This window comes from Manacus vitellinus, unplaced genomic scaffold (genome assembly GCF_001715985.3).
Source record: "Manacus vitellinus isolate BGI_N305 unplaced genomic scaffold, ASM171598v3 scaffold_7_pilon, whole genome shotgun sequence".
NCBI classification, from domain to species: domain Eukaryota; kingdom Metazoa; phylum Chordata; class Aves; order Passeriformes; family Pipridae; genus Manacus; species Manacus vitellinus.
Window position 1 is genome coordinate 10,825,068 of NW_021940813.1, and position 13,092 is coordinate 10,838,159.

The 13,092-nt window shown below is 38.2% G+C and overlaps 1 protein-coding gene across 1 annotated transcript in view; it reads right to left on the minus strand.

Moving 5' to 3' along the window:
* Positions 1-13,092, minus strand: part of SMS (spermine synthase) — a 32,558-nt gene that overhangs the window by 2,775 nt on the left and 16,691 nt on the right. The window contains exons 6-9 of the mRNA XM_008922346.2: positions 12,932-13,021; positions 11,820-11,934; positions 11,201-11,280; positions 1,255-1,370 (exon numbers count right to left, since the gene is read on the minus strand). Of these exons, the coding sequence (XP_008920594.1) occupies positions 1,255-1,370; positions 11,201-11,280; positions 11,820-11,934; positions 12,932-13,021 (401 nt within the window). The remainder of the gene's footprint in view (positions 1-1,254; positions 1,371-11,200; positions 11,281-11,819; positions 11,935-12,931; positions 13,022-13,092) is intronic.

The window sequence follows — 13,092 nt, forward strand, 5'->3', positions numbered from 1 at the left end:
AAAGTCAAAGTTTGTAGTGCACAGTTAAAATGGAAATAGTTCTCTTTACTTAATATTTCAATTCTGAAAACCTCTGGTAGATCATAGAGTAGGTAAAACACTCAAAATTGAACTCTCCCTGGATTCTCTTTTTGACCAGCAGTTCAAGGATGCCTACTTCAAGGCATGTTGCTTTAAGGCCTGGCAGTTGTAAAGACAAAAACAACCTGTTTTTCTGAAGCTGTAAGGGCAGGTATCTTTATATCCTCCTTCATGCTCTTTTGTCTTGAAAATGTAAGGTCAGATTTGAGTTTCACAGGAAAGCTGACAATAATGAGAAACAGGAGGAGCTTGCTATAGTCAGTAAGGAGTCCAGAGCAGCAGGTTCCAGCATTAAACAGTACTGAGATCCAGAGAAGGGAGGCAAAATGAACACACAGAAGAAAGGCTGGGACAGTATCACATGCTTAATGTATTATGAATATGCAGAATCCTGGAAGGATGCCTCCTGTCAAGAGAGACAACCACAGCAGGCATTACCCTTCAGAAACATTTCCAGGGTGATCACACGATAGCAGTAAACACTCAAGTCAAATGCAGCCAGCAGATCAAAATGTACCACTTGAGCTAATGGCTTGAAGTTTAAACTTTTAGCTTGCCTGCCACTCACAAACTGAAGAAATTCTGAAGGACTATTTTTAGGAATGACATGTTGCCAAGAAATATGTATACCCTGCCACTTGGAATATTTTTTTTAGTAACACTAATTAGTAATGATTGTTAGGAATCACTATCCTCCCCCCTTTCCAGCCTTAAAAATCACGTCTCAGCTGCATGTTCAAGAATAGATCTATCAGCCAATATTTAAAGATCTGGATCATGGTCATCTGTATGAAGATTCTTATTTTTGTAAAAGAAAAAAGAAAGGAAGAAGATGTAGCCTTGTCTGAACTCGCTGGCAGCATTACCTTTATCATACAGTTTATCCTACATCACATAAACTTGGAAACAGTCAAAAACATTAACCAAAACACAGCCCGATCTTGAAAGGTGCTGATCATTTCCTCAGCTGTGAATTTATGGCACCTTTAGAAAACAATTCCTGCAATAACCCTCAAAATAAAACTGCAGTAGTTCATTTGCTATGAAAAAAACATTAATAGTGATTTTAAACTAGAACTCCTTCTTGTGCTTGAGTTCATTACCTCCAAGCAATCTAGACTTGCTTGATTTATTAATACACAGTCTCTGGTTTCTTTCGCTCTTTAAGGATACAATTCCATGTAGGAGGGAACGCACACTGTTTCTTTTGAGAACTCCACAGGACAATAAAGCCTGCTAAGCTGTTCTTCATACAGAGTCAAGGCATCAGTCAGATTTATACAGTTTCCCTGAAGAAAAAAAAAGAAAAGTCCCAGTCAAAATCAAAGCAAAATTTCAGCTGAATATATACATTTTGACATTACTGCAAGGCTCCCACATACTTCAGAACCAGATACATGCTGTTCTTAATATTTAATATTTACAAAGCAAATACTGAACAGCTTGTCTTCATTTTGCCTACAGCAAACAATAATTTGTATCTTTTCAAGAAAGAGAAAGTATGGAGAGATTATCTATATCCTCATTAGCAGAAGCAACCCTTATATTTAGGGCTTTCAGTTAAAACAGACCACCATGTGGTGTTTACCTATAACGTCTACTCAGTAATCATTTTCTTTATGATTGCTTAAGTATATTAGTAAACAGTATTACAACATCCAGATTTTCTCAATTATTTAACATTGCCTAGATCTTACAATGTTTAAATGTACTATTAAAAAAAACACAGCCTATTCATTTTAAACACAGCAATATAACAAAATAGATCAGATTATATAGAAGTTCTCGCCTGGCTTCGGGGTACATTGTCTTAAGTTTCTGCATATTGTGCTTCTGAAAAGGAAGTGATTCTTATGATACTTTTTTTTCCACTTAGATCCATGACTTAATTCGTCTACGCATATTAGTAGTATCCTTTTCTGAACAAAATAAAAATCAATGCTTTGACAATTTTCTTCTTACAGTGGAACTATGAAATACCAAGCACAAACACATCTCAAGGATTACAAAGCGTGAGGAATTTAAAAACAAAAAACCCCAAACAAATGAAAAACCCACACCCAAAACAACTCCTAATTGCAAGCACTATCTTGTCCCAAGTTAAGTATTATTATCAAGCAGAAGTTACTGCAGCATATATGTGGGATGCCCATATAGAGAAAACTCTAGTTAGAAGAGTGAATTCTCCATATCTATAATGGGTTTGAAGATTTAGTGGTAACAGTGAGCTCACAGAACACCAGACTGAACAAACACCAACCACCCAAAGCAATAAAAGTTAATTGTGTAAGTTGAATAAATACAAAATCTTTATAAAGTTTCTTGCCTCTCTTACCTATATAACTGAGTAGACTAGTAAATACTTAATGATCTTAAATACAATTATCTTAAGAGTGCGGCCAATGCAAGTTATTTGGACGCTAATTTAAAACCAAGCAAAGTTGAATGTGGTCACCACTGCATGGTCTACAAACTACTCAGCTTTTGTTTTCCACTTCTAGTGGAGGAACATTTACCACAGAAGATAAAAAGGAGAACAAAAAGGAAACCGTCATGCTAATGAATACACTATAATCTTGTCCCTTCCTGCTCTTCAATAATGTGTGAAACCTGAACCTGAGTGTAAAAGAATGCAGACGGTTCAATTAAAAAAAGAGCTAAATCTAGTAAAAAACTCAAGCTCCCTTACAGTCACAGCTTATTCAATGTTTTAAGACCTCTAACTTGAAACAAAGGTCAAGTTCTATGGGACCCCAGGAACCAAAGACTCATTCAATGCTTCCAAAATGTCTGCACTACTTATGTTTCACACATGTAATTCTCTGTTAGCACACTATGAAACTTTTAAAACCAAGAGAACAGTCTTTAAGAAAGACTCATTTTCTGTTTCCTGCTTTTTGGTGCTCTCAGATTTTTAAAAACAGCCTTAAAATAATTACACACACACAGATGTGTGTAAGGAAGGAAGCAAGGAACTAAAATGCTTTTGACCAACATATACTATCTGCACTCTTTAAAACAACGGTTAACAGGCAGAGGCCAAAAAAGCAGAGATCTTATTTGAAATCAGTATGTCTAAACAGCTCCATCTACATTGCTTTTTCCTTGTAACAACATCAGATGATAACTAGAATCGAACTGTAAAATGCACATTCTGTCTTTGGGTTTTATACTATTTTTCCTACTTTTTATTAGTAGGATTTTTTCACAATGTATTTAAAATATTTCTATTTCCAGAGGAAGTGAAAAGAGATTTCATCCTACAAATCTTCCTCTGAATTTTTCACATCCTGCTCAATGTATTTTTTGCACTGTGCACAATTTTTCACAAGTTGAAAAGAAAACCTCAACTTAAAAAATCTTAACACAACATCTCCACAACACTCTCAGGCACATGGTGTGATTCTTGGGGCTGTCCTGTGCAGGGCCAGGAGTTAGACCTCAATGATTACTGTGGGTCCCTTTCATCTAGTGATATCCTATGATTCTATTTTATTCTATGAGTTTTTGAAAATCATAATTTTGAAAGCCCTTTTTCAAAATAACTTCCATAAAACATGTTTGATTATAATTTTGATCATATTGCACAAAGAAACATGTACTTTTTTATTTGGTAAAGGAAGATGACACTTTATATTGAATTTTTCGTATTTGGGTTTGGAAACCAGAAAACAAATGAGGTTTGTAAAAAAGTAAGAGACTAACACTAACTGAGCACAACAATGAACACTGCTGTAGTACTTGTTTAGTAACTTGTTATTATCCAGGGGATTGTGGCAGTTTTTTTGGTTCAGCCACCCTTTACCAAACATATAATTTTGTTTCACCATCAGACTGAACGCAAAAGAAAACTAAAAAACAACCTGCGTGTAATTTGAGTTATAAATAGAAAACACTGCTAGGTAATTTCTGGAGTATACCAACATTATGTAGTAAATTGAATAGGATACACAATGATAGAAAAGTATCCACAGTTTCCCAGCCTGTTACTTCAATATTTCATTATTTCTCCCTTCTCTAGAAGGAGACAAATCACTGCAGACACCATGGAAAACAAATTACAAGAACAATGAACATGCCAATAAGCAATTTACTTTTCAAACTCACAACTCAAATGAAGATCTTGCCTAAAGGCTCAGACAACCCACCTGGCTGTTCTATTAACCTCTTTCTTCTAGAGACACACCAGGGGATTTTATAGTTCTGCACAGTTACAATTTTTTACAATTACCTGGCTTTACTCAACACAAAGTTAAGAATTCCAAAAAAAAGTCTTCTTGTATCACTAAAATGACACAGGGAACCAAGCTCAGAACGTAACACAGGGATCGGTGTTTCATTTTAACTCCCCCCACCTAATGAAGAGTTATGTGGTACAGCAGTACATCATTTGTTCTGAACAGACACCATCACCATCATGGCTAGGCTTCACGAACGAAGATTTGGGACAGACACCAAATACTCAAACTAAAACTGAGCAGTGCTTAATAAGGTTTAAAGCTGATGACTCACCAATTACACTTTTTCAAAGAAATAAGCAAAATCACTTTTTCTCCCACACTGTTCAGTCCATTTTCAATATATACAAAAACCCTACCAAACTCCTCTGCCTGCCCCCTCTTAATCTGTGTTCCATGTCAAACAATTTGACAGGTAAGAACTGGGGGAATGCTGAAATTTTTTTTAACCCTTAAGAAGCATCTCTCTGACATGAAAGTATTTGAGGTAGTTTTAAACTTTGAGATTAACTGATCTCTATTTATAAAACCTGCTTAAGACTGATGACTCCTGAGTTTGCTCAGTGCTTGCACACACTTCAACAGTTCATGCCTGTCCCCCAACACCAACTTTTTCTGGGCTCTCCTAAGGCATACATTCTATAGTTCCATGGGTTTAGTTCTGAGGTTTCTTACAGCACAATGTATAACAAATTTATGCTTTGTTAGTTCTGGAAAGACAATAAAAAAGATTCCTTAAAATAAGTAGCAAAAAAAAAAAGAATTTGTTTAAATTAACCCTATTAAGTTCCAGTTAACTTTGGCCACATATAAAGGTGATGTGCCCATCAACTGGTTACAAGCTGAACTTAGGCCACTGTGCTTCCTCCAACCCTTAGAAAGTAAACCAGAAACTTGAAAGCAGGTGGAAGAGTCCCTTTGCCATATTTGCCAAAGCAGGGGAAAGGGTCCGTTTTACTTACTTGCCCATTTCTTCCATGTCTTACACTACACATCATTGCTACTGGACACCTTTGTCTGTGACCATATACCAGAGAACTTTCATTTTTATTTTTAATTTAACACAGGGTTCTGTTTTGTAATGACATGCCAAAACTGAACATGGCCAAGGTTGGGTTTTATCCTTCCTCACTTCAGAGTGACTAAAAAGCAGTGAGACAGACAGAGCATGAAACGCCCAGCATCAAAGTTAGGCTTGAGTTTTGGTTGACAGGTATGGCTTTTACGGAGATACAGGAGGCAAACCTGACTGAAGGTACCTCCACTGGCCAAAAAAAATCAATTATTAAAACTGTACTCTCAGTAACATAAGGAAATGAAATGTCTGTGCCTTTAAGTCTCTCAAACTGCCAAGAAATCACAGAGGCTCACACAGGGACATACATCCATTCTCCCAGCCTTCTTTCACGTTGCAGTCAAGAAGAACCTTCCTCCCTCACTGGAAGTGCTAATTAGAAAACCCACGCAGCAGTCAAAAAAAGGAGTCTAACTATGGAGCAACATGATGGTGGTCTGGACACTCAGAGGGCAGGGCCACACTGTATTAAAGAGTGGTCAGGAAGAGACGGTTTGGTGAAAGGCCACATGTGCGCGTGGGAGACACATGATCCCTTGAACCAGGGGTTAGTGCTGTTTACTGGAACGCAAACTCATGAGTGGTCTGAGTTTCTATCCTGCCTGGGCTGCATGACCCAGACCAGGAAGGAGCAAATTCCTGTTCAGAGGTATTTTTAAAGGTTCCACTTCATAAACAGGTTGAAAATTATAGCCTTCTCAACCTCAAAGGATTAGATCAACAGAACAAAAAATCAGCACAGAAAAAGGCATTTTCTTAGCTGCACATAATCCCCTGACACTCAGAGACAACCTTACAATCAGTCTCTGCATCTTACAGAGCATGGTTTCACAGCTGTTGGGACAATCCTCACATCGTACGAGGAAGGCACAAGACAGTGATGGTTGAGGGAAAAAAAAAGCCACACTGGTATCTACACATATCACACTGGTATCTACAAGTATACATTCTCACTTGAAAGAAATCACTTGGGCAATCGAAAAATCACATTGGATTTTAGAAGGTCCAGTACTGTAAAAACACTTAACGTGTTCAGAAACAAGTCACTAGGAAGGTGTATGAGATAAAACTGGACCTCAGGATACGCCAAGTTCTCACACCCTCACCAACTCCCACTTCACTGTGATGGTTGGGAACCTGCACCTGTAACTGGCTCCCCTTGGAGAAGGCAACACTAAACACCTCACAGACACACACCCACACTATATCATTAAACACTTCAAAAGGAGAAGTAAGAAAGGAAATAGAGCATCCCATATGACCCTTGAACCTCAGAGTAGGGGGATTATGTTTAACAGTAAGTTCTCACAAACAAGCTTTAGGTCTTAAACCTACAGACAGCGCTACAAGTTCTGCAGGCTAAAAGCCATAAAGCTCATCTCTCTCTGTCCAGGTCCTATGGGCTGCAACACTCAATATGGGTGGTGCAGCTAAAAAAACAAGGACATGCAAAGCAAGGCTGCTCTTCATACAAGTAAGGTTTTTTTCCAAGTGTGATTACTATTTGTGGAGGCATAGAGCAAATATGGAGGCATTTTTTCCCAAATATACTTAATCACAGACTTAAAAGCAGCAGAATGACATCCATTAACTGTCCTTTGATATCTTTTCAGAGCTGAAAGAAGGAAAAAGTCCCTCCTGCATCCTAAAATTGGCCACATATGTTCTTTTATCCCCTAGGAATATGAATAAATTGTCTGAAAAACCACGATTTCTCTAAGTGTTAATACGCTGCCAGGCAATACTGGTTACCTGCCTCCACCTACTGGTGAAAGGATATTCTGCACTAGCATTTGGAGACCACTTTGAGCATCACCAAGGAAGGTATCCCAAGGGAATAAAAAGGTGTGTTAGAGTAGCATGCCAAAAAAAATAATTCTTTTTTATGATCTCAGATAAATTATATCTATCTAGAGTTAGACAGCTCTAGATTATGGCAGCTAACAGTTTATGTGTGGACCAGAACATTTTCTAAAACTTGTGCAGAGCTCAATGAAGAGGTGATGAGCATTTCCATTTATTTTTCCCAGCAGTGGCATTTAGACAGTCAGGCAGCAATACAGTATGTGAAAGGTTGGCATTCTGTGAACACAATTCCACTTTTGGGTAAAGCATTTCTTGAGCACCGAAATAAATTACATCCTAACCAGATGCACACAGTTCTGCTCAAGGTGCAACTACCAGAGGACAAGGCTACAAACTACAAAGGAAATTTCCAATGTTAATACAACATAATGCCAAGGCAGACGAAGCAACTATAGCTACTGACCAGCAACCAACACGACAACGACCCTTTTGCTGCATCTTTTCTATGAGACATTTCCTCATTGTAGCAAAGATGAGGCTCTAACAAATAAGTGGACATTTAACAGTGATATTTAACATTTTTTGTTTTAGAGGACCAAAACACACTTCAAGATAGGCCCGGGGGGCACACAGAGTCCTGTACTTTAAAAACACAACTGCCTTAAAAGGCATGTGATTCCTTCAGCAAGGCCTGCTACATAAGGTAAGCATCCTGGAAGTAGCTAGTTATAACAAAAGTAACTTACATTTCCAAAGTTAATACACAGAGCTAAAAACCCCTGGCATTTAACAGCAAACACAGCCGAGCATTCAAAATCATTTATGAGTTCCCAGTGTGTGACTAAGCTGCCAAAGCTGGTAGTGGTCATGTTTGAACTTCTCTCCACAGTCTAATGCAATCCTGTAAGTAGCCAGCTTCAATTAGTTTAATTCAAAACCTAATTTAAATTTAAAATTATAGACAGCTGATTTTATTTAAAGCACCCCAAGAGACTGTTCATCCTATGACCAGACTACTGAGTCTTCTGAGGGTATGGTAGGTTGACCCTGGCTGGACACCAGGTCTCCACCCAAGCCACTTTGTCACTCCTCAGCTGGACAAGGAAGAGAAAATAAGGAAGGTGCAAGTCTAGTGAGTCAAGATAAGGACAGGGAGAGATCACTCACCAGTTACCATCACAGGCAAAACAGATTCAATTTTGGTAATAAATTCAATTAATTTCCTCACCAAATCAGAGTGGGATAACAAGAAATAAAACCCAATCTTAAAAATACCTTCCCCTACCCCCTCTCTTCTCCCTGGGCTTTAATTTACTCACAAATTCACTACCTTCTCCTCCCTGCTGCACTGTTGGGGATGGGGAATGGGGATTGTGGTCAGTTCATCCCATGTTTCTGCCACTCCTTCCTCCTCACACTCTTCCCCTGCTCCAGCGTGGGGTCCCTCCCACAGGAGGCACTCCTCCACAAACTTCTCCAACATGAGTCCTTCCTACAGGCTGCAGTTTTTACAAACTGCTCCAGTGTGAGTCCTTCCACAGGGTGCAGTCCTTTAGAACAGGCTGTTCCAGCATGGGCACCCTGCAGGGTCACAGGTCCTGCCAGGAAACCTGCTCCAGCCTGGGCTTCCCACGGTGTCACAGCCTCCCTCAGGTATCCACCATGGGGTCCTCCAGGGGCTGCAAGTGGATCTCTGCTCCACTGTGGAGCTCCATGAGACAGCCTGCCTCACCATGGTCTTCATCGTGGCCTGCGGGGGAATCTCTGCACCAGCACCTGGAGCACCTCCTCCTCCTTCTTCTGCACTGTCTGCAGGGCTGTTTCTCTCACATATTCTCCCTTCTCTCTCTGGCTACAACTGCTGATGTGCAGCAACTTTTTCCCCTTCAGAAATCTGTTATCCCAGAGGTGCTACCACTGTCACTGACTGGCTTGGTCTTGGCCAGCAGTGGGTCTGTCTGTCCTGGAGCCAGCTGGCACTGGCTCTGTAGGACATGGGAGAAGCTTTAAGTAGCTTCTCACAGAAGCCACCCCTGTAGCCCCCCTCACACACACACTCACTACCAAAACCTGGCCATGCAAGCCCACTACACAGCCTTATTCAATTTTTACAGTGGATTGTTTTGTTTTCTCAGGCCCAACTGGGAAGAGGCTACAAGGACCATCAAATGAGCCGCATAGTGTATCAGTAGATGTATCAAAAGCTCTGATAGCTGTCTGCTCCAGTATTAATTCTCCTTTTTCAACACCCTCAGGAAGACTAAGTTTCCAGAGTACACTGTTTCTATACTCCAGTCTTTTCACTGGCTACCAGTTACCCACAAGTCCAAATTCACACCACTTCCACTTTAATACTGTTTCTTTCCCAGCCTGCCATGGATGCTTTGTTGTTTGGGACCATGAAACATAACACTCAGTTTCACAACAGCTTAAACCCACCAGGGCTGGTTCAGTACTGCTGTCCATCCTTTCTGTGCAAGCAGAGATGCTGGAGAGCTGACTTATCTCCTTCCACCAGGACAGGACAGGCAGCAGGGCTGCACCGGTCTCAACCTCCATTGGTTTCAGCTGGCACAAAACAACCCCCATGTATTTCTGCTGCAGCACAGCCATCGCTCCAGCTTTCAGCACAAGCTTCTTCTCAGAGTCCTTCAAAGCCTGACAAAACCTGTCCACAGATATACATTTGTATACATTCTAATACAGCCAGCTAGTCTCACTGTGTATGTTACAACTACAATGACTGCAACATAACAGCTTGCTCAGCCCAAAAAATGCAGTGTCCTTTCGATATTAAAGTCTGTCATAAATATTTCCACTATTTAGAGGAAGAAAAGCCATTAAGATTTACAGTGTGATATTTCATCTTATATTTCAACCACAAGATAATTTCTCTTGCCTTTACAACCAGAGCATTTCAAAATAAAGCAGCACATCCGAACTGCCAAAAGTTTTATCCTACAACTTTTGCATTTCTTTATAAACCTGCACAGTTTTACAGTAAACCAGTTCCTTTACACACCTCAGAAACTCTATGGTGACAGGAATAGAGCTCAAATACATAATTTCAGCTAAGCTATTTCAGACCTTAACAAGATTTTTCCAAAATGCAGTACTCAGATGCTCCACACATCAGAAAACTAGTTAAGGTATGAGCATGACTAAAGAAATACAGCTTCAGAGACTTAGACTTCACTCAACCATCTGCTGGCTCCTGTCACATTCTTGTACAATTGCACACTCCTTTGTGGCATTACAAATTCAGGGTTACATAAAGTATCTTCAGTTGAAAGCTAATCCACAATTGTATTATCTAGATGTTATATATGAGGTAATACTGTTACACTGTGGCAAGTATACAAATTGTGAATTATTTCCTTTTAAATAGAGCTGCACTTAAAATTTCATACACAAGGACAAAACCTAAATTATGACTATATAAAATACTTCACAAAATGCCAAATATTCAAACAAACTTATTCAAATGTTCAAAATGTGTTTTGCAGAGGCCAAACCAATGAGTTGTGTTAGGAGTGGGGAACAAGCAAAAAGAGTATTTACTCCCAAATGACTAATTTTCTTGTCCCATTGCACCCACCTCAAATTTTTACACCTTAATGGATGACGAATTTTCATGTCTTACACTCTACAATGTGTAGAGACATTATGGAGACATTAGTTTAAAAACCATATATCTGTTTCTAAAGTATATCTGTTCTGTTTTTCCAAAATCTGCTTACAGTTACACTATTCTGTAACATGTCTTGCTGATTCTTAAAATTATGCTTTTAAACTCAAGACAAAAGTGCTACAGATTCAGCTGAAATAATGAAAAAAGATAAGTCAGTTAGCAAAGCCTAAATTAAAGTCATTAAAAGGAGAAAAAAACCCAGCTTGTAGTAGATTTTTAGTTTTTTCCTCTTTTTTTAACTGAAAAATGCAGCACATACACAACTGTAATAGATACAAAGCAATACTTTGTTACATCCTGATATGATACCTGTGTGAAGTATTTTCCATCTTGTTTCAGAACTTTCATTGAGAGGTCAAGAATCAACCGCAGAAATTCCCATGTGGAATCTGCATATAGAGAATGATTGAAAAACAGAAGAACACATTACTGGCTTGTTAACACATTTACTACATATTCAAGACTTGCAAAAAAGCCACTGTTTGGAAAGGAGCTGCTCTATACCTTAAAAAAGTAAAATAAAATAAAACATTAAAAAAAATAAAAGCCTGGTAAAAAAACCTAAACACAAACCATATGCAATGGCAGTGATGGTGGAAGTACTGCTACTTTTCTTCATAGTAATTTTCCAGAAATGTCCAAGAAATCATAAAGTGAAGAAAATTTACTGGAGTAGGAACTCCTAATACTTTCTAATGAATATTTTCTAATGAACTACATGATTTCATTTTATTCTGGAATAAGAGCACAATTTAAAAGAGTCCTAGACACTTGCTAGTCTTTTCTAACATTCAAGAAAAACTCAAAAAAGAACAGATTTCCTATTAAAAAGGAAAAAAATCAAAGTACTTTTGCTGCAAACTACTATAAAGCAGAGGGACAAAATGTTGAAAGTTCCCAAAAGTTTAAGAAAATAAATTAGATTTACCTTCTTCTGGAGATGTGGAGATTGGAACAGCTGTCAGATCATTAATTACATAATCAAACATTCTCCCTTCTTTGGCATACCTCTTCAGTACGGGAATACAGTCTTCAATTAGAACCTGTAAGAATGAAATACTTTAGGTAGTCCTCAAAATACCCTAAAAGTGAACAAATGTGGATTCACAGAAATTTAGAGGTGAAAAGCACAAAATTAAATACATGTTTAATTTTATGCTCCATTTTTAACTTTTTACATCATATAGAAGGAAGAAAGTGCTATAAGAATAATAACAGTGACAACACAGGCACTCCAGGACTGAACCTCCTAGCTCTGTCCTTGACTGCTGGGTGACCACTGTTTCTCCTACCACACGGTAACAGCAGTTAGTTGTTAGTCCCAACAAACGAGTAAAATAAGGTATTTGTATGAAAGGCCACTGACTCAAGAAGACTACCGTGTGACTTCTCCATTAATTTTTTGTGCCTTTTTTTTTAGTTCACTCCTGCAAGTTAATATTTGTGAGAGCATTTAAGGAACAGTAATGAAAACAGAAAGAAAACATTTTTAAGTTCTGTTAGATCCAGCACATAAAGACCTTAACTGCAGGAACGCATGACATTTGTGGGCGGATTTTATTATTATTTTTAATGTAATAGCAGAGAGATTTTGCATGCAAATTAAAAACAATTGTTAATTGTGTATTATAAATGCAGATGTTTTCAAGAGTATAGGTCAACTAACTTAAATACACATTTCTTCTATCCTTTTCATTATATAAGGAATGATGATTAAAACTACATTTGTACGGATATTTCCTCTTTACTCATAAGCTATGGTAACAAACATTCTGCTGTTTCACATTCCTTAGAAGTTATTTATGTGATTAATTTCAGAAGTCTGAAAATGGAGAGTTAAAATATTTTGATGCTAATATATATTTCCAAGACAAATCCCAGCTATTAAAATTTGAAAGTGTCATAAAAAAGGAAAAAATGCTTCCTAAATTTAAGAGAAGTCAGAAAACTTGTACCCAAAACTTTGCCATAGCAGTCTTCCAGGCTATGTATAAGTGCATTTGAAATATTACTCCTACTGAAAGAAAAGCAAAGCATTACCTGGTAGCACTCTCCTTTCAGATTGTCTAAGACATCTCCGCATGTTTTACGCATGTACTTTTTACACCCGTCAATCACCATTTGGTCAATGTTTGAAGCTTGTTAAGGCATGGTACATTCAAGAAATAACAGAGGCAACACTTTCTATTTCTTCAGAAACA